The sequence below is a fragment of the Trichechus manatus genome, unplaced genomic scaffold (assembly GCF_000243295.1).
Source record: "Trichechus manatus latirostris isolate Lorelei unplaced genomic scaffold, TriManLat1.0 scaffold00030, whole genome shotgun sequence".
NCBI classification, from domain to species: domain Eukaryota; kingdom Metazoa; phylum Chordata; class Mammalia; order Sirenia; family Trichechidae; genus Trichechus; species Trichechus manatus.
In genome coordinates, this window is record NW_004443966.1 from 1,384,798 (window position 1) to 1,411,917 (window position 27,120).

Sequence of the window (27,120 nt, forward strand, 5' to 3'; positions counted from 1 at the left end):
ACCATGAATTTTTCAACAATCTCTATAATGTTCCTAGGGAAGAACTAGATAAGACCAGCTCTTTTCTGGCCCTTGTAAACCCATAAAGGTGCTGGGCAACTGGACAGAATGGATAGAGCCCTGCTGAAGCTAGATTGGTTTAGGTGGGAAAGCGCAAGATGCCCCCTTTCCATCAGAACTAACGAGACCAGAGCAAAGGGACTGACTAACTCTTCTCCTGGCCCAGGGAAGACCTCGGAGAAGCTATAAAGCCACACTCTCCTCTTTTCCTCCCACTGACCGAAAATATTTTGCTCAGCTCTGTAAAAATAATATTAATTATAATGCAGCATAGTGGTTAGGAATAAGGGCTTTGGAGTTAGATACTTGCAATCAAACCTAGCTCTTGCCAGGTGCCAATCTTGGGGGAAATTACTTACCCTTTCTCATCTATAAAAGAAAGTCAATACCTGCTTACTTCACAGTATTGTGAGGAGAAATAAGAGAAACAGAATGTATGATGCACTCGTGACACCAACGATCAAAACCAACCAAACCCGCTGCCGTCGAGGCGATTCTGGCTCAGTAATTACCAACAGGATTGCCGACTTACTCATCTGCACTGCACCTGCATCTACAGTCATCCCTCGGTATCATCATGTCTTTGTATTTGTTGGTTGTATGTACCTTATAGTCTGTGAGAGACTCCTGTTCCTGCTGACATGGAGAGAGAGAATCCTTCACATCATTCAGTTCATCTTCCTGCAGCTTTCTGACCAACTGCTGATGCTTCTGAACCTGGATGGTGCCTAAAATGAACCATTTCATCAGGGGTGGATCACATAAACATTATCAATACCAGTGTTCTAAAAGATACAATAAAACATCTAATCGGCATGCAATTTAAATACTTAATTCAGACAGGATCCTTTCTTCAAAGGATCAGTATTTCACCGTTCTGTAATAATTCCATTTATAGAATAAATAAGTGAAACTCACGGCATCATTCACATGGTGGTGTTAATCATAATGTAAATCGAGCACATTTAAGCAGTTCACTATCCTTTTGATTAAAACAAAGAAGCCACCCACATTACCCTAACCAAGAAAACAATTCTATCGTAATGTTTTTATCCTACTGTGCCTGATGAGTACCTATTAAGGGCACTTTAGGTTTCCTCTGGGGTGGGGGGGCGATCTCTGAAGTAAGTGTTTAATCCTCTCTTCCACAGAGAAACGAACCATGATGTCTATTCACAGGTTAGAGTCAATAAGGAAAAATGAAAATGAACTTTCTTCTCACTGTATTTTGCCTGAATGACAGACATTTTCCCACACAAGTCCAAAAAAGTACAGCAGGGAAAATAACTGGCTGAGTGTAATTATTCACCATTCTCAAAGCCAAGATCTTTATGAATTCTGCAATGGTTAGATCTGTATTTGTAACATGCTTTAAATTTCAAGTCATGCTTCACACACGCCAGCCAGGTTGATACAGCACTTCCTGTTAACCTAAACAGAAGTCTCGCTGGAAGTACAGCTCGAATGGCTACCTCCTGCTCTGACCACCAGCTAACTTCCCGCCACTCTGGGCCAACCTGGGCTAAGTGGTCGAGAGTGCCACGCATCCTCTATGATTCCATAGAAAGACATCAAAACTGGCGTACACCTGCCTCTATCCCAGCAGTGATAAAGGAATCCAAAACCAACGAGGGTTCTCTGTATTTTCACCCTAAAAATCAAAATGCTAATTTGCCAAGACATGCTGCTCACATGCCACTACATGCTTCATGCACAAGCGTTAAAAAAAAAAAAACCACTAATGAAAAAGGCAAAATGCATTCGGCAACCTCCCACCTGCTGAGCTGCGCACCACTATGTAAAGGCATCGCAGAATTTTGCAACAGAAGGACGTGACAGCTTATGATTTCTTCCCTTACTGCTAAGTTGTTTGTTTAAAAACTTCTTCAGTACCTCCTGAAGTCAGAATTAACTTTTCAATTTTCTCACTTATAAAAGCATAGGAAACTTTGTGCTTCTGACATTTTCATACCAAAGTTGTAAGAATTACTCAAAAAAAAACCTCAAATGTTTAAATAATAGTTCCCAGAGTAACAGAAAACTTCTATTTCAAACCACCTACTCGAAAATAACCTAAAACTATGTGTTCACGTTTGAATTCAAGGAACTGTAATATATGCCTGATGACTGTCTTAAGGTGACTTTTTCATGCATTTTCAACCACCTAACTGTAGTGTTACAAATTGAACTGTTTCCCCTCAAAAGATATACTGAAATCCTAACTCCTGTATCTGTGAAGGTGACTCTGTTTAGGGCAACAGGGCTTTTCTTTGATGTTTTCAGCTGAGTTAACAAGGTCACACCAGAGTAAGGCAGGTCCTGATCCCTTCTGGGTGGTGTCTTATCAAATATACCCACAAAGTCTGCCCATGGCTACCAGAAGCTGAGACAAGAAAGGATCTTCCCCAGAGCAGACAGAGAGCAGAGTCCAGCTGATGCCCTTAATTCCCCTTAATTCCGGCTTCTAGCCTCCAGAACTCTGAGAAAACAGACTTCTGTTCTTCAAAGCCGCCCACCTGGCAGCATTTTGTTCTAGCAGCTCGAGGAAACAAAGATGATCCAAAGCTCAACCCTGGGCCTTCTGGTCCTGTCTACAAACTGCCTGATCTCATCACAGCTTCTGCTATCTCTTCTAAAACTGCTCATCCATAATATCCACCTCAGCAGAGCATCTAGTCACTACATACAGCTTCTGAAAATCAAAATTCAGCTCCTGCCCTAAACCAGTAGAAGATGGGTAGAAACAAATCAAACTGAGCTTACTACATAAGACCTATGGCCGTTAACCAAAAGGTCGGCAGTTCAAATCCACCAGCCCGGCTGCTCCTTAGAAACCGTATGGGGCAGTTCTACTCTGACCTACAGGATCGCTATGAGTCGGAATCAACTCGATGGCAAAGGGTCTAGTAAAACCCTACCCCAATATCTCCCCCAACTCCAAAAGTAAAGCAGCTAGCACGCTGCCTGGAATTAATAAACAAACCACTAATATCCTAAGTATTCAGGCTCAAAGTCCTGTTTTCCTTCATTCCTTCAATGTCCCGTATTTCAAACTTCACTCCGTTTCCACTGTCACTATAGTTGCTGAGGCCCTCGTCACCAAATATCTGGATTATAAAACCTCCTAGCTGACTCTTCTAGTTTTCCCATACCACTTACCTTTCCATTTTTCCCTCACTTTTCCTGTAAAAATCAAACGCTCCCAACCAGATTCCAAGACGTTTTACAATATAACAACATCCCACCTGTTCTAACCTTATATTCTAGTTTCTAAACACTCATTCTGCTGTAGCCCCGCCAGTCTTTTCACTGTCCCCAAACCCAGCAAGCTGACTTCCTCCTTAGGTTAGCAAGTTCTCCGTTGCTCGAATGTTCCACTTTCCCTTCTGCCTATCATAAGTTCACTCAGACCAGACTCATAAAATTCTTCCACCTCCAGGATGATTTGGTAAGTGAATCCTTCAAGCTGTAATTCTCGTCTGTGCCACACAATTTAGCACCTAGTAATATTCTGTTATATTGTCTGCCGAAGAGCAGGGCAGCCTATCAATACTACAGCGACTTGACAAGAAGACACAATCAGCTGGATTCCACTTACGATTTAGAATATGGGCAGTCCACAGCTAAAGTGTAAAGAGAGACAGGTGCTGCATACAGGGAGATTTCTGTTAACTGCATTTCAAACATCTATCTACTAAGTTAAAACCATGAGTTACTTCTGTACGTGCTCACTATTAGCCCGCCCTATACCATGCTGGTACGAGCCGCCACATCCACAAAGGTAATCAATCCTAAGGAACTAAGCAAACTTTCTGTCACCAACTGTTACTTAGTATTTATGACTCCTTATTGTTAACATAAGTAGCCCTGGTGGTGCAGCGATTAAGCACTCGGGCTGACAATCAAAAGGTCAGTGGTTTGAAGCCACCAGCTGCTCCACGGGAGAAAGATGCGGCAGTCTGCTTCCATAAAAATTACAGCCTTGGAAATCCTATGAGGCAGTTCTACTCTGTCCTGTAGGGTCACTATGAGTTGGAACTGACTAGACGGCAACCGATTTTTTTTAATATACACAGGAAAAGGTGCCATATAATGTTCCTACGGTAAAATGTCCGCTTATACAGTAATCTTATGTGGCATTCACGAACTACTTCTGCTTCCACCTCTGCGTCTGCTGGTCAGCATCTCTTCAGAAGCACCTTCAGAACCTGAAGCAGTGCCAAGCACCTGAAGTGCACCTGTACTGTTCTCAGGCACGCTAGTTCCCGCTCCCTTCCAGTTTAGACACGCTAAATCTGTCTGGAGTCCAACTGTGCGGAGGACTCACTTAGGTAGTGTGTGTGTTTGCTGAATAATTATAAAGTTCCATTACTGGCTATGGAGCACGATGGCTGAGCTCATGGTAGAAGATGGGAAATTCAAACCAGCTCTGTAAACAACCCCAAAGAGTTCTTTTTTTATTTTTTCCATAATTACTTTTTTTATTATTGTACTTTAGATGAAGGTTTACAGAACTAACTAGTTTCTCATTAAAAAATCAGTACACATACTGTTTTGTGACACTGGTTGCCAACCCCATGACATGTCAACACTCTCCCCTTCTAAACCTTTGGTTCCCTATTACCAGCTTTCCTGTCCCCTCCTGCCTTCTAGTCCTTGTCCCTGGGCTGTTGTGCCCATTCAGTCTCATTTTGTTTTATGGGCCTGTCTAATCTCCCAAAGAGTTCTTGAAGTGTTGATATTGATGCCAAAATTTTTTTTAAAAAATTGTGATATCCTTTAGATAGTGACCTTGAAAAGGTAGCAGCCATTCAGTTAAGTTTTTTCGGTTTATCAAACCAGTCTCTTGACTAGACAGACCTACTTAATACTCTATCACACAAGCTTTTCATGTTCTGAAAAAGCTAATACGAAAAAGTATACAAAAAGGTTTTGTTAAATATAATCATTAAATTTCACAAGTAACGAAAATCCTTGAATAAAAGGGAAATAATTTTTCAGCTTTGGAACTAATTCTCTTTACATTAATCTTTATACAAAATACTCAAAAGTCATGCAACTGGTGAGGTTTTAAGGCAATCTGGATTGGATTAATGTTAAAAGTCACTCTCCAAATTTTTTTTTATTTTTAGTAAAAAGAAAAAAAAAGATTACGATAAGACCTTCTCCTTTGTTACCTCCATGTTTACCTGTGGGGGAAAAAATCATACTCAAAACATGTATTGATAGATTCGCTCCAGCTAGATAGTAAACAAAATTAAATATATATTTCAAATCAAATCTCATTACAATAAACTTCAAGGGAGGATACAAATTGTGGCATCTCAGTAGCAAATTCAACTACGAATCCACCAGGTGTTTAAATAGTTATATTAACATAAAGTTAAATACAAGAATAAACACATTTTACTGACTCTAAACTAAGCAAGTATCAACTGTCTTCATAAAGTTCATTCTAACAATACAGATATTGAAATTCACTATGTCTTTTCCCCCAGTCAACACAGGGTACATGTCATTCTTCAATCTTTGCATTCATATTTTTGCAGTAACTGGTCATGCTACAGAAACCTGTGTGTGCCGACAACATCAAGGGTAAGCCAAGGGGGTGTACACGTCACAGGACTCTTACAAACAAAAACCATCAAAGGAACTGCTTAGTGCCACCAGAGTGAAGGAAGCATCGGGCCTGCTCAGCCCTCTTCTCCCAGTGCCTAGGGCATTCCCTGCACGGAGCAGGTGTTCAAGAAGATAAACAGATGCTGAATGAAGAAACGAATGCACACTGCATGAAACTATCAATAAAAACATCAAGAACTTTACTCTCCTCAAACAGTCATTTTTTTTTAAGTACTAAAAAAGCCAGCCAATGAGTATCTTCAATCTAAAGAATACGTTTCAATAAGCAACCTCACCAGGTGAGATGCTAACTCTTCGCACAGAAATAGGGTTAGGCAGTGCCGCGATCTATGCAGCGTACAAAACGCAACAGCATCCGTGATAACTGCTACCCTGTAAATCCGTAAAAGCGAAGTTTATTGATTTTACATATCTAATTACACACTGAAGTTTATTACATCTGGCCCTTTGCTGAAAACATGATAAATATGTCTTTCTCTTTGTTAGCACAACCAATTTTGCAAGGAAGTAGCAAAACAGGAGTATTCAGGAAGCTGAACTGTAGATAAAAAACTAAAAAGTTAATATAAAGCAAACTAAAATTTGCGAAGTTGACAAAATCTTAGACTATTTCTTTTTGGTGTTCCCCCTGCCCCAAAAAATTCCAATATGGCAAAAATCGTAAGCGTTCAGTTCTCAAACATTTCTTTGTTCAAATACAGACCTTAAATAAGTGAAAAGTAATACCACATGGAATTTCTTCTTTTTCTCACCCAAGCGACTTTTGAGAATTTGAATTTGTAAGATACTCAATAGACATAAACAGCAGCAACTGTAATACTGAGCAAACTATGAGGCTACACTACAAACGAATGAATCAATTCACGGGAATCACGGAAGCAGCACTGAATGTCACAAAACACGATGTTTGCGTGAAACCTGAAGTGAAGTAATGAAGACCACTGTGACACTTCAAATGCGACTATTCCAACTGGAACCTAATTGACGCTAATCCTCCTAATAAAGACAGTCTGGTTAGTTTGTGGTTCTAAATTCAAACGATTTACCTCATGCTGAGCACTTCAGATTTTTCATCTTCCACCTTTTTATTCTAAAAAAGCTGTAAACATACGTGTGAAACAATCCCCGTATTTCTTAAAAAAATAACTACTGCCTCATTTAACTGAAGACAGTTTTGTGAGACAGCGAGCACGATCCCCACTGTCCAGTGAGAAAACGAAGCTTCAAACAAGCAGGTTGTAAGTGTGCCAAGGTCATAGGCTAACGATGGCACTGAAGACACTCCCAGAATTCCTCACGCCAAGGCGTCCCCACGGGGTGGCCGTGAGTCGGAGCCGACTCGACAGCACGCAGCAGCAACGGGGGCTTCTCCACTACGCTGCCAGCGGATGTAGAACAACTTCTCAAGTACTCACCATAGAAATGTCCGAATCCCATGCTGACTGCAATCACCAAAGCGAGGACAACACATTTGTTGAGACCACTAGTGAACTGGCGCTTAGGCACAGCCTCCTTGGAAGGGTGGGCTTCTCGGTCTTCAGAGTCGGAGCCGGAAACAGTCCTCCTCCTGGCACGGCGCCGTCGAAGAGCCGGGCTGGGCTGAGGACTCGTATCATCACTACTTGATTCATCACCGCCAGGTTGAGACGGAAATACTATTTTAAAAAGAAAAATGTAGGTATTTAAGGACCAAAATTTTTAGAAAAGCTTCCCCAGTAAATATGATTTAGAATTAACTACCGTCCCTGCATGCCTTTTCACATGAAACAGCCCAAAACAAAGATAAAACACCACAAAAACACAAAAATTCAAGTTTATCAACACAAAGCCAAAACAAAAGATTTCAACTGTGATACACATGAATCCCCTAGTCATAATCTGTGCTTCTGAGGGTCTATCTACTTTTCAGCCCCTCTGCAGTTTACACCATTAGAAAAACAATCATTCGTTCTCGCATCCTATTAACTGCATTGCTGTTAAGCCATAAACAAGTACTATCTCTGGAAGGAAAAAAAAACTGTCTTTCAATGTCAAACAGAGGTAATTTAAGCTCAACTGTTTAGGAAAGTATACAAGCAGTTTCTGTGATTTACGAAGAACAATAAATACCAAAGTCACCCTTGGCTTTATCTGTTCTCTAGTTTCACTTCCCTCCTACCAGCCCAGGATCAAGAGTCAAGCACTGTCAAGTCAACACAGGTTTCCAGAAGTCAGATGAGCCCTTCCCTTCGACTGCCACTCTTACTAGAAGGTTATCAGTTTCACCCTCTAGTAAACATGTCAGCATGAGGAAGAGACACAACAGCTATCTCCGCCAGGAAGGACTGGTCTGTGCTGCTGCTTTATGAAAACAATAGCAAACTGGAAAAAAAAACCACAAGAAAGCTCATGTCCTGGGAACATATCGGCTGGAAAAATCACCATTTTTTCAAACACATAATTTCTTAACACTGCTCCGTATTAACAAACTGTGTTGACATGGATTAGACCATCATGATTTCCACAGGCCAGTGAAAAGAAAACGCACTAAAAGTAAGGACAAACTGTGAACTTGAATTTGATACAAAGAGCTCCAAAACAGCAAATATTCATGCCTCAAAAAAGAGTTCTTCAGAACCCAGGACATCCATGCTACAGGAAAGCTGGTGGTTTCGATTAGATGATCCTGTTTAAAGATGACTCATGGAGGATTCAGGGAACGTTCACACTCACAACCACACACACACAGACAGAGACACTACTGCATGATCAAAGTTCCTAATGTTTACTAATACAGATGCCACTGAGAGACTTCTGGTCATGACCCTTATGCCCATCATGTTTATCTGGTTATTCTTGATCACTAGTTTTTCCAAGATGCCGGGGCCTCAGCTGTGAGGTTACATTTCTCGGACAAAGAAAGGAAGACTTAAACACGCACTGCATAGTACAAAGGCATTCAAGATCACAGCTGGAGTATTTAAGTCAGACTTTCTGACGCAGACGGGCAAATGTAAAAACAGTCAACATTCTTTAAAAGTTTCAATTCTACATTTACACACCGCCTTCATTATGTAAGTCAACAAACCAGTCCAACCCATATTAATAAGCTCAAATCTTACATAATGCTTCCATCTTTTTTAACCCATACACATGACAGACGAAATATTTTTGTTTAAACTTCTTTTAAAGCTTAATTTGGCCCATAGTCCAAGATGCAAGCGATGCAAAGGCATGCAATAAGCTTAGCCAGCTTTTTTACGAGATCAATTTTGAACAGCTGTTTAGAGCATCACAGATGACAACAGGCATCTTTACAGCACTAACAGTCAATGTGGCTAGGCACGCTCAGCTCTAGAGAAGCTGATCAGGTTTAGTCACGCCACCTTGGAAAGCGGGTTGGCTAGGAACATGGTGTTTCAGCTGATCATCCCATCCCCTTATGCATTCAGGAATCTTCCACAGCTTCTCCCACCACCTTTCTTTTGTGAATAAACAGGAAAAAAGATGTGTAAAGCTTTATTATAAAGAATAAAAAGGGGAAAAAAGAATTGACAATACTTCTTTTAAATATAACTTATTATTGTTATCTGTGCTACATCAAAATCTAATAATCATGCCTTTTTATTAAGATATTCAAAACAAACTTTTCTACAACTACCAATTTTGCTTTCTTGGTGGAGAGGGTCATTACAGGAGGGAGTGTTCTTAACTCAACAAAATGTACAGTGCCACAGAATCTAATTTAGCAGAAGAAAAAACTGAAGTTGAAATTCTATAGAGAGAGAAGAAAGGGAAAGGAAGAAACAAAATAACTACGCAATGGGTAGCGTGAAATTTGAGAAAACCAAAGGGGGCAAACGGGAAGGGAAAGAAAACCAAAGGGGGCAAACGGGAAGGGAAAGAAGACAAGAACTCTTGGCGACCAGTGTAGACAGTGTTTTCAGCACAGTCTAACATTTCATCTTTGATTACTTTTTAACATTTTGTTTGTTGATACAATTCTTAGGGAGGAATAAAAATGTATCTAATAAAATATTCCTAACTACATTTCCAAAATTCCTCCAGGAAGTCCTAGTTCACAAAGGAGGTAAAAACCAGAACGGGCTTAAAGGGTCAACAGTGTAATGTCAGTTTCTTAAATGTCTGCGTGGCCCCTTCTGTGCTCCTCTTGCTTTGGTCTATCTTTTCTGGGCCATAAATCATCTCAAATTAAACTAGAACCTGTAGTCTTTAAATAAAAAAAGACTACTAGAATATATGGCACAAATTCTGAATTAAAAAAAAAACACTAAAACTTGAGTACCATAAATGATTCTCAAATCAATTACATTAAGCCCTCGTAAACAGATGTACTACGTATGCTATTATGGTCAGGGATAAAGTTTACCTCCGACTATGCAGACTGCCAGATGAGCAAGTATGTGAGTGAAATGTTCGCGTGTTCTTGACAACAGACAAACTAACCAAAACCAAACCCGCTGCCGTTGAGTTGACTTCGACTCGTATCGACCCTGCAGGACAGAGTAGAACTGCCCCATAGGGTTTCCAAGGAGCAGCTGGTGGATTTGAAATGCCAACCTCTTGGTCAGCAACCGAGCTCTTAACCACTGTGCCACCAATTGGAAATAAAAAAAAAACTGGTCATTAAATGAGAGGTAAAAAACTCTACCCAACATTTTTAACTTTAAACTGGAATGACAGGAACTCGAACTTGTCTGATTCTGGTCTCCAAATGTAAACAACGATAAACTCTAAGAAAATTCTCTGAAATTTCTGCCAGCGGATAAACTAGATGTTCCTATTTTTCCATCAAATTAGGAAATTCTTGGACTCGTTAGCAGTTTTCCGAGGTGTCGCTCCCATAATTCACCCTTATAACTGTGGGTTAATTATAGGTTTGTGTCTCGTGAAATTTTCCAAGAACTTTATTTATATATTTACCTATCCAAATATTTTTATCACCTAGAAAGGTGTTACATATTCCTAAAACTGAGCCGAAGAATTATGGAAGGTACTGAGCTCAGCAACTCACACTTTAACCTTCAAATGATTACGTCTGAACAAGGGGCATTAACTGCATTAAGAATGTGACTTTTAACAGGTACATTTCCATAATACAATCTAAAATGAAAGATCCAAAGGTCAGGGGCTCTGGGATACTGCTCTGCAGCCAGCTCCTGAGCCTTGTTTGGTACATGGTTGGCACTCAGTGAGTGTCTGCTGAATGACTAAATACTGAGTGGATCTGCAACAGTTAAGTAAGAACTTTCACTATTCCTAGAATACAAATTTTGTACTATTGTAAGCAAAAATCTTAACATTCTCCTTTTGGGTGTAATGACTCAATCTCCCACACTTCTAAAGAACTAAAAAGTACCAAATGCATTTTGGAGTGTCTGAAACATCAACAGATCTCCTTAAAGACGTATTTTTGTCTTGTACTTAACGATAAAAGATGGTATTTACAGATAAACAAAGGATTGATATGCTCTAGGCCCTAGAGTCTAAGAAATCACTAGATAAAATAGATTTTACAAAAAAATTTGTGTTTTATCCAAAAATATCCAAAACTTGAGATTCAGGGTTAGAAAACAAGCCACTCCATAAAATGTGGCTTTAGGAGTCCACAAGTCTCCTATCGGTGTACTCTGTCTTTACACAGTTCTTACCAGTTTCTGGCTGACAGAACGTATACTGGCTGCTAGAGGAAGAGCCCATGTTAAAGTCTTCTGGGCTCTGTGCTTCTTTAACAATTACAGCTTCTTCCTGAGTTCCAATTTCTTCTAACTTAGGTGGCTCAAGGGTAACAATATCAGAATCATCACTGACCGTTCCAAAATACACATTGTCTTCAGGTGACTTCCCTTCCTCTGCCTGAAGAAGAATTATAATTTTAGAGACAGTAAATGCAACTATTATTCTAGGGCTTTATATTTTCTCTAAAGCTCAAAGTGTTATGATAGTTTGAGGTCAACACAGAAGACATAATTCCTGCCCAACAGGAAAGGATTGCGCAGAGGAGGCTCATCTTTTAGCGTGAAAATACCACCAAGCTCCTTGGCAACTCTACGAATCAGACCAGGTTGGACATTTTCCTAGACAGCCCACCATTGCGCCCCACCGACCACAGGAAGGAGAGAGTTCATTTGTCTCACCAGTTTCCTGGGTTTATTTAAGCATAACTCTGCAGTCAGAGAACCCATAAAAGACTGATTAAATTTTTCTGATTATATATGTAATAAACTTCAACAGCTGTACCATGTAAAGATCATCTGGCTAACTAGTTTTATCAAAAAGTCAAGGAAAATTCCAAAGGGTAAGATTCATTTTGTTCTCAAATTTAAAAACTAACCTTCATTTTAGATAAGAATTCTAATAGCTTAATTTCCCAATGCAACTCAAGAATGCAACCTTCTTCCAAGAAAAATTAGAGATTAAAAGAACAGTTCTTTAACACATTAGCAAGAAATCACTTTCTAAATTAAAAGATGCTCACTTAATCTGCAGTCAAAAGAGAAGCTTACTTTAACCTTAAAGCTGACCAATTTGTGGAATCTCAAACTTTTCAAAAAAATTTGCTTATAATTCAAATAGGAATAGAATGCACATCTAGAAACGAAGACATTAATTGTATTATCTAAGAAACACTGTTTATCACATATCCACAAAGTACTAGCTTACCTTAAGAGCTGACCTGGTTTCTTCCACAGCTGAATAAGCCGTTTCGCCCGTTAACATTGTGCAATTTTGGCTGTTTTCTGATATAAAGCAAAGATCAATTACATTATTTCTTCATTTAAAACACTTTGTTGACTTTTTGTAGTCTACATATAATTATAATGTAGGCAGATAAAATCTATTCCTAGTTTGTTAAAGTGGATTTAGTCAAATGTCAAATACAATTATAACAGTCACTATACTATTGCTGAAAAGATCGCTGTATTTCAAATACAGTTATTTGAAATTGTTAGGGGGTAATTTTAAATACTAAACTGAATTCAAGACCAATAACTCAAATCAAAGCTCATCTAACTAAGTAAATAAAATCTCTACCTTGCAATAACAAAGTACTTCTTAATCCAAGGTGTTTGAAAACTCCATTCTCAAATACCTGGTGTTGTATCTCCTGAATTCTTAAAGTTCATTCAAAATTCCTAAAGGTATCATAGGGCAACATTTGTAGTATCTGTTAAATGGGAGACTATTTTGTCCTGTAAGCCTTCATCTTAAGTGAGAATAACAGCACAATTAGAAGAGCGCAGTCAAAGTCACTTAAATGTGTATGTAAAAATTTTTGAAATGGTGTATCTTTGGCTATGTGTATTTTCACCAAAAAAAAAAAAAAGTTGAGAATTTAGAGGGTTAAAATGTTGTGGGGTTTTTAACCAACGTCATAAAACAGCATGTGTGCCACTGTTATATGAGAAACTATTTGTTCTGTAAGCCTTCACCTGAAATACAATAAAATATTTAAAAAAAAAAAAAAATTCCTAAAGGTACTATTTTTCTAGTGACTGCCAACGCTTGGTAACACAGGAATCAAAACTATGGCTGCAAATTAGATATGCTTTATAATAAAAAACTACAAAACAGAAGGACTCAAAGAACATGGAAAAACAATACAGTGTCACTACAGAAGATACAAGAATCATTTTAAAGGAAAAATGTACAAACAGGATATTGTGTTCACAAAACCATATTTTTAATTAAAAAAAGCTATAAAATGTTAACAGAACTAAAAAGTATTAAAACAAGTATAACATACAAATTTATGTACAAAAAGAACACAAACCAAATGATAATAGCAATTATCTCCAGATAAAAGAATTATAAGTGGTTTTAAATTTCTTTAGCTTATCACTATTTTTTCCCTTCCATGAGTATATCATATGTAATTAAACACTCCCAAAAGACAAAAAAAAGAAGAAACACCATTTTCGTATGTTTTATAAATATAGCCACTAAGAGAATATTAACTTAATTTGGAGATAAGACTCCTCGACAAAGGTAGACATGGGTTCAAGGACTCCTGAGGGAGCACAGAAATTTTCATATGTAAGTACACTTACTCCTCACTTATCAACATGGTTAGGTTTCAAAGACCAGGTCGTTACACGGAAATCGGCATTACATGAAACTGAAGGATGATCACATCAGATCACAAAATGGAGGGTGATCACAGCATTACGTAACTGCCAAGCCACTGAGAATAATGGTCTAGCCAAGTTTAAACACAACCTTAACCATCACAGCCAGCATTCCTCTCATCTCGCATCTTGGTGCTCTCTACTGGCAGACATAACGTCGTTAATGCGCAAAACAGTCAAAAAGATTTTTTTTACTACTGTCGAAAATGCAAAATGTCAGAAAATGAGATAGTTGGTAAATGAACAGTATGTGTATACGCATTTCTTGAGAGAGACCACCCACAGCTTTTAAGTTCTCAAAGGGATCTCTGAGCCACAATATTTGAGACTTGCTGTTCGAACGAGAATAGTAATCAACAGGTAGGCTGAAAAAAAATGAATAGGTATAATCTATTGTATTTCTGCCTCCACACATCCATTTTATTCTCTTGAGTGGGGAAATGTTCTGTTTAATATTTTAATGCAATGTTTATAAAAATGAAGAATTTAAATATGAAGATAAAGTATGCATTACTTATTTGGGAACCAGTACTTCTCCACATAATTAATGTGGGTATCAAATCCCACAGGAAGCATTCATAACACTGATGCATTACAGTTTGCAAATACCATTTACCACCTCTAACCAGAGTACTCTAAAGCATGAGAGTTTAGTAAATCCCTTTTGACAAATTAATAATTTTGTACACTACCAGTCTTGATAATAACCACAAGAAAATATAAATTCAACTGCCAAAAAAATTCATGTTAAACCACATTAACAAATAATATTTGGTCATTGGTTACACTTGCAGAAGTTATCATATAATCTGGAGGCCCAAACATGTATTATGGTTGCAAATCAACAAACACTTTGGGCAGGCTGGTGCCACCGAGTTCTGCAGGCCTAATCGACACTAATCCTAGCACTGCAGTGACTTGTGCTGCGGGATCACTCAGATGAGCCACAAAGGCTGCCCATCTGGAAATAAGACAAAATCCGTGTCACCCACACTACAACCTCTAAAAAATTCATAATTTTTGTTAACATCTTACCTCCCTGTTCTGACTGCAATACTTGTAGCTCCTCTTGCTCTAGAGATGAACATTCTGGAGTGAGCTCCCGGCTGTCACTGGCTAGGCCACGTTCAGAATTCACCATCTCTGTATCAGACCCCTAGGGCAAAAGCGATAATCACCGAAAGTTATTTGCCTATCAGCTGTTCAAACCTAGAATTGACTGTATGTAAATGCTTCCATTATTGAAAGTCCCAGAGCCTGCCACACTCCAAAGGGAACAGATCTGTACTGACTGGCTTTTGCTTAATTTACCCACAAGAAGGCCTATGACAAGGAAATGGCAGGATGGAGTCACAGGTTTAGATTCTAAGTCAACTTAGTCTCAAAGGTGCACACTCTGACCACACTCTATTTTATGTGACTAAGTGATAAATTTTAATCCCAGACGCTAAAAGTTTCTGAACCTGGCTAGCTATATTCTATTAATTTACTTCCACTCAATTATCTGTGGAACTACTATAGGCCACGCACTCTACTAGGTGTTTTGGGGTAGAAAGAACTCAAATCCAAAATTTAAACTTACAACCTATTCAGAGACACACAAGCCGCATGCAAATAACTACTTATCAAAGAATATGTAACTCAAAATGTTTAAGTGTATGGATTAAAATGGAAGCACTGACATAATGCAGTGAACTTAAATTTTAAACTATCTTTTGAGGTTGTTTTGATTTCAGACTGTCTTTTCTTTAATACCATAGTGGTGATTAGAGATCTTAGGAGTTTTTTTTCTCATGTCTCAATTAACAAAATAAAGTTAAGAACCACTAAAGTTGATTCTGCCTCCCACTCAGCAATTTTTTCTATAGTTTAACTGATCCATAAAATGCAAACATCTGAGTTCTCCTGATATATGTAACTCAGAAGCACAGAAATTACAATAATTTGAGTTAAGCCCTAAGGAGAATTCTAATTCTAATGTAAGACTTTGGGGTTGCAGGGATGACCAGTTACATCCTAAACCAGAATAGCAGCAGCGATGGGAAAGGAAAGGCACACACTTGAGATATGACCAAGGAGAGCAGAACCTGGTGAGTGGCTACAGAAGAAGAGGGATAAAAGCACAAGGACTCACTTACGCTCTGACAGGACAACCAGAATACAGAAAACTAATGACACACTTGGCTAAGTGCCAGAGAGGCTTGCCATCTGGCCCCACCCTAAAGATTCACAAGTTAAAGACACCCACAGCTGCCTTGCTCCTATTCTATTAATGATCCTTGAAGGAGAAGCTGCTGTGGGAGTTGATCTAAGCTTTGCAGAAAACAAGTTAAAAACAGAGAAGTCATTTATGATTAGGAGAAAAGAGAACACCAATCTCAATTGGTATAAACCAAAAAAACCAAACGGCTGTTGCCGTCGAGTCGGTTCCTACTCATAGCGAGTCTATAGGACACAGCAGAACTGCCCCACAGAGTTTCCAAGGAGCGCCTGGTGGATTCAAACTGCTGACCTTTTGGTTAGCAGCCGTATCTCTTAACCACTACGCCACCAGGGTTTCCCAATTGGTACAGCTGCTGTTAAACTTTGAACAATTCATACAGGGGAAAAAAAAACAAACAAATCCATTGCTGTCAAGTATTCTGACTCATAGTGACCCTACAGGATGGAGTAGAACTGCCCCATAGGGTTTCCAAGGAGCGGCTAGTGGATTCGAACTGCTGACCTATTGGGTAGCAGCTGTAGCTCTTAACCACTGCACCACCAGGGCTGAAGTAATGTTTATTTTGTTAGTACTATTTCCACAGCACGCGACTAACAAACTGTCTAAGCCTTAAATAATCAAAGTAATTCTAAAAACAATCATCTAAAAATTTTATCAATGAAGGAAAACAAGTGAGGTTTAAGAAATCCTAAAAACAAATAGGAAACTATAGACAAACACATAAAAACTTTCAACAGGGATGATTTTTATTTCATTGTTTCTGTTCATCAGCACTGACTGTTTAACAATGAACACATATTACCAGTGTAAGAAAACAAGCTAACGTTTATTACACACTAATCATGCAGCAGAGGCCCTGCATGGCTCAAATGGTGAAGGGCTTGACTACTGGCCAAAAGGTTGGTAGTTCGCATCTACCCAGAGGCGCCTTGCAAGACAGGCCTGGTGATCTGCATCTCAAAGGCCACAGCCTGGAAAACCCTATGGAGCAGTTCTGCTCTGCACACACGGGGTCATCATGAGTCAGAATCGACTCACACTAACAATAAATCATGCAACATCATTCTTCTATAATAAAATTCATTTTGTCACAGGGTTCTACCCACAGTCCTCTTCCGGTCAAGCCCTGCTGACCACATCCATAACATAACACTAGGGGAGCACATGTTCTCCATGCTCCTTTCTGGGCTGCTCAAAGCCAGGCTCTGCTATCTTCTAGATATGTAATCTTAGCCAAATTGTTTTTAACCACTCTAAACTTTAGTTTCCTCAACTGTAAAATGAGAATCAAAAGCATCTCTACTACAGAGTTGTTTTTAAAATGATGAGAGAATATAAGTAAAGCAGAGGGCCTGACCCATAAAAAACCCTCAATAAATACCTGCCTAATGTCTCAAAGCTGAGGAAAGCAATATACAATAATATAGAAGATGCTGACCCATGGAGACTTCTCAACAGTTCAGTTTAATGTATGTAGGAAAATGTCCAAGCTCCAGACAATGGAACTCTACACTAAAATGCAGAAAACTACTGGCCTTCAAGAGTTCTAGGAAGCACAGATCTACTCTGACACGAGGTCGTCATGAGTCAGAACTGACCCAATAGCAACTGTTTTTTTGGTTTCAAAGAACTTATATTTCACTGTAATATTACAAAGTACCTCGTAAGTATCAAACACCATACCTCATGACTGATGACAGTCCAGCCACAAGATGAGTCACTGTCGCTGGAATTTTCAGACATCTTTCAGGCGTCTACAAATACAAGAACATATTGACTCGTACGGCACCTTTCCAAAAAAATTCTATGAACATACAGGAAGCACTCTACGTGGCACAAAGTATGCAAAGTGGCAGACTGCCTTCCAGGTGACAACCCACCCACAGATTTACCACACACGACAAACACAACCGAACCTCTAAGATAGGGGTATCTTCCCGAGCTAGCATCGTCTAGAGAGTCATATTACTACAATGAAAAAGAAAGTGGGTCTGAAAGAAAATGCTGGATTTGACCAGGGAGAGCTGAAAGGGAAGGAGAACCGGATTGTTGAACAAGTCTAGGGGTGGGGGAACAGTGAACAAGGGAGAAACGAGAGTAAAAGCCTGTATTTTCAGTTAACAGCAAGGTGGGAGAAGCATCGCTGAAGAAACCACGCACAGGAAAAGCAAGGGTTCCCACACCAAGCAAAGGGATGTCTACCTGTTGGTATTATGAAGCAAATGAACTTTTTTAAGCAGGGAAGAAACGTGATCAAAACAGTTTTTATGAAAATAACCATCTCAGCAATATCTCAGTTGACTAAAGCAAAAGAAAAAATCAGTGGTTGGTTAGAAACTCGTAGCCATTGGCAATAACCTAGAATCAAGCATTAAACCAGCATACATCGACTGGTCCCTCTGCATGCTTTGTTTTTCCTTCTCTAGTTCAAGCTTATTTTAACTTTAAAAACCAGCTCATTAAAGTGAAAGGTATCTTACTGATTTTGTTCCACAAATCTAACTCCTATAAATGCTTCTATTATTGCAAATATACTGTGAGCACATGAGACTGAGCTGATGGTTCATATCCTAATAGAACCCTACTGCAGACAATTTAATATTGCTCAAATATGGAGAACAGGGCAAAAAATACACATCTGAATTGTCCGTTAGTGATTTCTGAAACTCTGAGAATACGTTACAGAGAAGAATATTAACAGCAAATTAATATTTCAAGAAGAGAAATAAAATACAAAGTGGTCTGTCACTACTTAACCAGTATAAAAATTACCATGTTTTCAGATAAATTATTCAAAAGTTGAAATAAGACAAAGATGATTGTATGACTAATAAGTTTTCTAATAGGTTTGTCTGATGTCATCTGATTGTTTGACTTAGTATTTACAATTGATTAGGGTCCAGGTAGCTTGTGACTCTAAACGTAAAACTTGTTGAAAACTGTTAGGGGGAAATAATTTTCTTCTGTCCAGTAGATTATCCCAAAAGTTATAGTCTGAACACCCTGTAGGATATTAACCAATTTTATATCTTAGGTTACCAATTTCCACATTTCCTATTAAATTGGAATAGTAAAAACTCCCATTTCTCACTGAACCAGTTTTATAATTCAGCCGGTTCTCTCAGAAGCTAAAAACAAAACAAAAAAAGACTTTTGATACAGCGTATTTGTATGAGAATTACGTATTTTGTTGTTGCTGTTTTTTGTTAACAATTTAAGAATTATACATCGACACACGGGAGTACAAACAGACTGAGCAATTAAATCTGCAGGAGGAAAGTGGAATAATCAAAGGCTTTGTAAACGGGGTTGCAAACCAGACAGCATGTTTTTCAAATTGAACTGTTGTTGTTAGGCGCTGTCAAGGAAGTTCTGACTCATAACGACCCTACAGCACAGAGTAGAACTGCTCCATAGGGTTTTCCAAGGAGCAGCTGGTGGATTCTAACTGCCGACCTTTTGGTCAGCTGCCAAAATTTAAAAACTGAGAGATGCTACATAAAGATTTCTGGTTCCTCACGAAAAAGAAGACAAACCGCAGAAGATCTCATGACAATGGGAGGATTTAGCAAGAGAGAAGCACAAAGCACTACACAGTGAGAAACAGCAAGAGCAGAGACGAAAACCACTGAAGAGCAGGAATGTTCTAAGAAAGGTAACAGACCCAGCATGGGCAGAGTGCTACAAGAATTTCAGGCAGGAATGCTCATGATCAGATTTGAATTTTTTAACAGCCATATATTAAGACGGGGAAGCAACTAAGGGGCCCTAGACCTGTGGAACGCAAGGAAACAATATTCCATGAAAAAGACAAGTGCCTAAATTTAACTAGAATTGATGTGGAAGAGGTGAAAGAAGAGGGGAGGTGTTAAGGGAGATTTGAGACGTCACTGAAGATGCTTTTAAGGGGAAAAGAGGATTGAATAACCAAATAAAGTAAGTATACAGCTCCTGAGTTTCCGGTTTAAGTGACTGAATAATTGGGAAATCCACTGTCTACGTGTACATATCCACTGTATATGGATCAAGGCATAGCAAGGCCGTGAGAAAGAAAATGGCTGAAGCCTAAAAAGCATCCTCTCCGCATCATGCGGAAAGCTGCTCCCCTTCTCTACGCACACCCTACCCCCCAACCAGTCTCGCTGCAGGTCCATCTCACCCAGAGACTCACCGTGCTTTATGTTCTTCACAGCCTTCCAGAACTTCTGGGCTACCAGAACTGACCAGGGATGTTTAAGCAGCACATGTCCTCAACCCTTATTTGAAGTAGTTCTTTTAAACAGGCAGTCCCTAGCTTTTGTTTTCTAGCTGATGGGATTAAATAAACACTTAAAGACAAACAACATTTCAAAAGAAAGTAATGCACGTTGCTAAATTGGGAAAACTCTGTTGTCAGTTGCTGGTGAAAGGAAAACTCTCACCTGGATTTCTGAATCAGTGAGGCCAATTTAACAAGGCTTCAGGTTTGATTATTGGTTTTCATGTCTTGGGAGAAGGACAAGATTAACATCCAGCCCAAATGAGGGGAAAAAAGAAACCCTACTTGCCGTAACAACACTGTGGTAGTTTTGACTAGCAGAAATCACAAACCTACCCAAGCATTCTCTTAACCCAGATGTTCTCAAAAGGCTGGAGGATAACGTCCAAATGCCTTGCTTGAGTATCTAGTCTTCTATCTCTATCAGCTCATCCTCACTCCCTTCATCCCTCCTTCCCTCAACCTTTTCATTTCCCCTAAAACTACCTGGCTTTCTTTCTTTACTGATGGGGCTTTGCATGTTCTGATCAGTTTCCGTCTGGCTTTATCTCAATCCCAAAGTCCTGTGCTCACGCTTCTCTTCTGAACCATTCCCTGACCCTATCCCCAAAGCCTCTAGTATTTTCCCTAATCTTAGTACTTAAATTAGAATGTTGTTGTTGTTCTTAAGCGCCCTGATAGCAACCCCATGTACAACAGAACAAAACACTGCTCGGTCCTGCACCATCCTCACAATCGTTGGTATACTTGAGCCCACTGCTGCAGCCACTATGTCAATCCATCTCGTTGAGGGTCTTCCTCTTTTTCGCTGACCTTCTACTTTACCAAGCATGATGTCCTTCTCCAGGGACAGGTCCCTCCTGATAACGTGTACAAAGTACATGAGAAGAAGTCTCCCCATCCTTGCTTCTAAGGAGCATTCTGGCTGTACTTCTTCCAAGACAGATTTGTTCGTTCTTCTGGCAGCTCGTGGTATATTCGATATTCTTCACCTACACCATAATTCAAAGGCCATCAATTCGTCTTCAGTATTCCTTATTCATTTTCCAGCTTTCATGTGCATTTGAGGTGACTGAAAATACCGTGGCTTCGGTCAGGTGCACCTTAATCCTCATAGTGACACTTTGCTTTTTAACGCTTTACCTGTTGCCATTGCCGTCCAGTCGACTCCGACTCATAGCAACCCTACAGGACAGAGGGGAACTGCCCCACGGGGTTTTCAAGGAGCGGCGAGTGGATTCAAATTGCCAACCTTCTGGTTAGCAGCCAAATGCTGAACCACTGAGCCACCAGGGCTCCTCTGAACACTTTAAAGAGGTCTTTTGTAGCACATTTGCCCAATGCAATATGTGGTTTGATTTCCTGACTGCTGCTTCCATAGGCATTGATTGTGGGTCCTTGGTGGGGCTTAAAATTCTATTGGGTGACAGTATTGAACTTAATCTGACGGCAATGGATTTGGTTTGGTGCTCCCAAGAAGCAGGGAAGGTTAAGAAATCCCCCCACCCTCTTTTGTGACAAATGGCTAGCTGCCAAAGGACCACCTTGTCCTCACATTCCAGAGATAAGACAGGACTCCACCCTTCCTCAGGACTCCCCTGGCTACTTCCCTCTACCAAATTCCAGGTTTGCTCCCTCTTTGAGATGTTCCTCATTGATGAACTTTCTACTGACAGTCTGGATCATCTCATTTGCCTGGTACATTTCCTCTTTCAGTGGGGACATTATTCAGTGAACAACATAAACAGGTGGACTAGACTGTAAATTAGATGGTACATTTCCTGCTATGAGGAAAAGGGGGAAAGGGGAATAAAAATGCCAGGATGAAGGGTGTTCAGGGAAAGCTTCATTGAAAAGGTACACCTGAACAAAAACTTAGAAGACTCAGTTAACTGGGGGAAGAATGTTTTGAACAGCAAATGCAAAGTTAGAAACCAGCCTGACATCTCAGAAACATCAAGGAGTCCCGTGTGGGTGGAGTGGAGTGACCCAGCCTGAGAACAGGAGATGCCAACAGTCAATGGAATAGGGCTGGGGGACAGATCGTGTCGGGCCTTCTGGGTTCTAAGAACTTAGCTTTTACTCTGGAGGAAACTGAAATGGAGGAAAAGAATGAAAGATCACTCTGGTTGTCTTACTGAGACAACACTGTAGGGCAGCAAAGGCAGAAGCAGGAAGACAATTCACAAGTTTCCTGCAATAATGCAGGTGAGAGACGATGGTCTGAACCAGGGTGGTGGCAGTGAAGAGGGTGAGAAGAGGACATTTTTGAAGCGAGAAGTGTACATATATTTTGAAGGGTCACAGAGATGGGAAGACTTCAGAAGGACTGGGGTTGTCTGAGGAAAATCAGTGAGTTGACTTTGGACATGTTAAATCTGAGGTGACAATTATCATACTGAAGTAGAAACATCATAGAGGCAAACCAGAGACTGAGTTCAGGGGTAAGTATGGGCTAAAGATGAAATTTTAAAACACATTAGGTGGAAGTTGTCAAAACTAGTTCAATACAGCAATAATACTGATTTTACCTCATGAAGTATAACTGTAGTGAATGTTACCTGATACGACGGTGGTCCTCATCATTCCTGAGTATCTGCATCTTACTATGGAAAAGGTAAGGTTTCCATCACCATATCTTCTAGAACAGACGTGATGGAGAAGAATGGGGCATTACCCTCCTACACGTCTATGATTCCGATGTAAGGCAACCAATGAAATGTCAGCAAAAACACCCAAAGTGCTGTTCTACTGTGATCAAAGATGAGAGGGTGAGCCACAATAGCTTTTAAGAACTTACTTCTATTATGTTTTTTTTCCCCAAAGTTTCCAGAACTTTCAACTCCCCAAAATGATATAAAAATGCCTGTTTTAAAACAGACTTAAAAATGTCCTTTGTAATTACCTCTACTTTTTGTACGACAGTAACCCTGATGAAATATTTTAAATGAGCCTATTCTAATCTGGAACATGAATATTACGTTCAATCATTTAACAAACACTACTGAGCACCTAAATGCGGTGGAGGTGCGGGGGGGGGGGGCTTGCCCTGAAGAGAGCTTACAGTAGCAGAATACATAGTAAGCCAGTTGGTGCCAAGTGCTATGGAGAAAATGAAGCAGGGGTGAGGGTGGAGGACGGGAGTTTTAAATGGGGCGGTCAGGGAAGTCACCGGGAGGTATGTGAAACAAACTGTGAAGACTAATGAGCAGATGAGCACAGTAGTTTCAACCTTGTTTCTGTCTTAACTGAGATTTAGCTGTGCAGAATAAAACACCCACAGATATAATCTTAAAAAGACCTGCTGTCATCTAGGGGTGAAAACCAAGCTGAATTCATTAATTTATCTAAAAAAACAATGAAACTCACAAATAATATTTTTAAGATGCAAATGCTTGCACCCTCATTACTGAGGGCAGGGCTTGAGCCTTTGGAAGCAGTTCAAGTCAGCCAGGTTAAGGGGGCTGGAAGGAGAAGGCATGCAAAAGCTGAAGAAAGCACAACAGAGCATAGAGACTTCTGTTCTAAGTACAGGCAGTCCCCAGGTTACAAACGTCCAACTTACAACCTGTACTTACGAACCAACCCCTGTAAAGTTCTGTTCTAATAAAAATTCAAGGTATTTCCATAAGTGCCACACTTCAATTGTTTTTACGTTGCTGCAAAGAAAAAAAAATTTAGCACAGCGCACTTAGGAAAATACCTCATTGGGGAGGGCACGCATTATTTGCATAAAAATATGGTATTTACTGAATAAACACCTGACTGGGCTGGGGAGGGGACTGAGAGAAGGGGAAAGGCTGAGAATGGACTTAAAAGGAAGGATGGCCTCGTACTCCACAGTAAGAATTCTGAACTTTCACCATGTCCATGGGAGCCACCTCAGAACAAACGGTGGTTTCAGAAAGGGCCTTTCACTCTGTGTGGAAAATGTTACTGTGAAGACTGGAAATGAGGAGACCTCTCGGCATTCCAGGTAAGAAACTTCTAGCGTCTGAATCAAGGGAGGAGCCATGCTCATGGATAAAGACAGGAAGATATTTCAGATAAACTAACCCAGCCTTGGGTACAGGAGGTAAAGACAAATAGTCAATAATGACTTCAAATTTTTGGCGTGGATAGTAGGGTGTGGTTGGTGATGCCATTGAGAGAGGATGGAGAAGCAGGAAGAGGAAGAAGAGACAGCTAAAAGGGAAGGGATGGGTGTCAGGGCAAACGTTCTCTCTTGAACATACAAAATTCAGATGACTTACGGGACAGCCAACTGGAAAATTTAGTTGAGATTTGTAGCCTAGGAGAGGAAGCTGAAATGACAAGTATTCACAGTACTTTCTAAGGAGTTGGTCATAAAAGGAATGAGACAGAGCTATAGCTGGAGTTTAGATGTTGGAATCAACATGGAATTTCTCAAGACAGGGAAGACCTACATGTTTACATCCAACAGGAATGAACCAGGAGGGAAGGAGAACACAGGAGAGAGGCACAAGATGACCACTGAGGACGTGGAAAGGGTGCTGAACAGAGAGATTTCAGCACTGAAAAAAGACCATGAAACTGGCTCTCAAAAAAAGGCTCTAGATACAGGCATATTCATAGACAAAGGGAGAGAAAATTGAAGTTCATGCTTTCTTTTTTCCTTTTTTTAAATTTTAATTTGAAGCCAAGTCATCTGACAGAAATGAACAGGACAGTAATGGAGACGACTTTAAGAGAGGAGGGAAGGGATGAATGGGAAGAATGATCACTCAAATTCCAATTTCATACATAAAAAATATTAAGCAATGTAGGAGTTATCAACACTATCTCTTCTATTGGAAGCAATGGTTAAAATCTGTTAACATCTCTCTCCTTTTGGCAAATGCAGTAACTCTACCCTCTTCCCCCATCTCCATAGGGTTATTTTATCAATGAGATTTTTCTTAAGACTGTTATTGTGTTTAGCAAATAAAAACTGATGAAAATTTAAAATTCCTTCCAAGGAAAGAGGAGAAAAAAAAAGTTTTGATAATCTTGCTTTATGTATATTATTATAAAACACATGCATTTTGGATTAAAGCACAGTAGTGATCTTTCCTTGAGTAGTTTTCTGCTGGAAACTCTTTGTCCATCTCTTTATCAACCAAGGTCATAAAGGATATTTTTATTTGCATAATGTACAATCTTTTTGCATTATATAACTGCAACTGGAGAATTAGATTATTTCAAACACTGAATTATCGATAAGTAACATCTTTTCCTGTTGATTTACTTCTCTATTAAAAAAACAAACAAAATTCAAACCAGGTGCTGCCATGACAACCCCATGTGTTGCAGAGCAGAACCACAATCGGTATGGTTTTCAAGGCTGTGACCTTTCACCAGGCCTTTCTTCCAAGGCACCTCTGGGTGAGTTCTAACGGCCAACCTTTCAGTTAGTAGCTGAGTACCATTTACCCCACCCAGGGCCTCTTACCTCTCTAAAGTCTCCTGGTAACTGCCACTTTACCTAATTCCTAAAATAGCAATTTTATCCATGGAAAAACCCCCAGGACTTGTGAAATCCAAACATTAAGTGGTAGAACATTCTGTAAAGCAAAATCCTACTTATGTATAAAAAGAAGATTACATGACAAAATGAAATATTTTATGGATGTTATTAGTTCATTTAAACATTTCTCTGCTGATAAACTACGTTTTCTTTTCCAATTTTTCACTATTATAAATAGAGCTGAAATAAACATCTTTGCAAATACCTCTGTGCAGTTTCTCTAAAAACAGATACCTAAAAGCCAAAAGATATGTACATTTAAAAACTGTAGATGTTGCTAAATTGCTCTCCAAATGGCTAAATTCCAACCAACAATTTATAAGAGCACCTATTTCTCCACAGCCTCGCCAACAGAGGATAACCACCATCTTTAATTTTTGTTCATCTCATAAACAGAAAAGGATCTCCTTATTTTAAACTGCATCTCCCAGTTACTTAGTGATGACGAACATCTTTTTCTGCTTACTGGCTCATGAACGAATTTACTGCTAAATCTATGGCAGAGAGTTTCTTCTAGCATGCCATCAACTTAGCTACGTTTTTTAGGTTTTACGTAGTCAAACACAGAGGATGTATAGGGTGTCCTTTATAGCATCTAGGTTTTATATCTTACTTAGAGAGTCTTTCCGACCCCAAGATTACACAGATATTCTCCCATGGGTTCTACTAATACTTTTTCAGAGTTTTGGTTTTTACATCTAGCTGTTTAATCCATGCATTTGTTTTTCTTTTTTTTTTTTTTTTTTTGTCTTTTTGGTGTGAGGTAGCAATTATCCCAATTACTGAATATCCCATTCTTTTTTTATGAGTTGAAATGCCACCTCTGATAATATATAAAGTCCCATACACTTATGAATCAGTTTCTGTATTCTCCATTCTGTTTCACTGATCTATTTTTTATCCCTGCACAACACAATGCTGTTTAATTATTATGGTGCTCATCACTTTCGGTTGTGCCGTTTTCCAATCCTTTCCCTTACCCCTCCCTAAACACAACACACACAACCACCCTGAACACACACATACAGGCAATGATGAAACAGACAGGTTACACACAATACTTATTTCAACGTTTTTTTTTCTCCCCAATGAAAAGAATCTCCCTCCAACCTTGAGAATAACTATAACAACTATTCTGTGAAACAGTGTTCAACACCTTATTGTGACATTCCGAAGCTTCCGCTACCTGACTCTAACCTAATTTGCAATTGATTAGCTCTCCTGAAGGGTCTCCTCTGGTTGAGTTAATCTACTTTCGGTCATCTGAACACAAAGCGGGGGG

The 27,120-nt window shown here is 39.5% G+C and overlaps 1 protein-coding gene across 4 annotated transcripts in view; it reads right to left on the minus strand.

Moving 5' to 3' along the window:
• The window catches only part of CCPG1 (cell cycle progression 1), a 42,915-nt gene that overhangs the window by 6,434 nt on the left and 9,361 nt on the right, over positions 1-27,120 (minus strand). For 3 of the 4 annotated variants that reach the window (XM_023729645.1, XM_023729647.1, XM_023729646.1), the window contains 7 exons: positions 17,737-17,807; positions 14,865-14,985; positions 12,364-12,440; positions 11,352-11,556; positions 9,066-9,161; positions 7,116-7,355; positions 667-788 (listed from right to left, as the gene is read on the minus strand). In XM_023729645.1, coding sequence (XP_023585413.1) covers positions 667-788; positions 7,116-7,355; positions 9,066-9,161; positions 11,352-11,556; positions 12,364-12,440; positions 14,865-14,985; positions 17,737-17,796 — 921 coding nt within the window. In that variant the 5' untranslated portion in view covers positions 17,797-17,807. The remainder of the gene's footprint in view (positions 1-666; positions 789-7,115; positions 7,356-9,065; positions 9,162-11,351; positions 11,557-12,363; positions 12,441-14,864; positions 14,986-17,736; positions 17,808-27,120) is intronic. The other variant, XM_023729648.1, reaches the window with a different exon arrangement.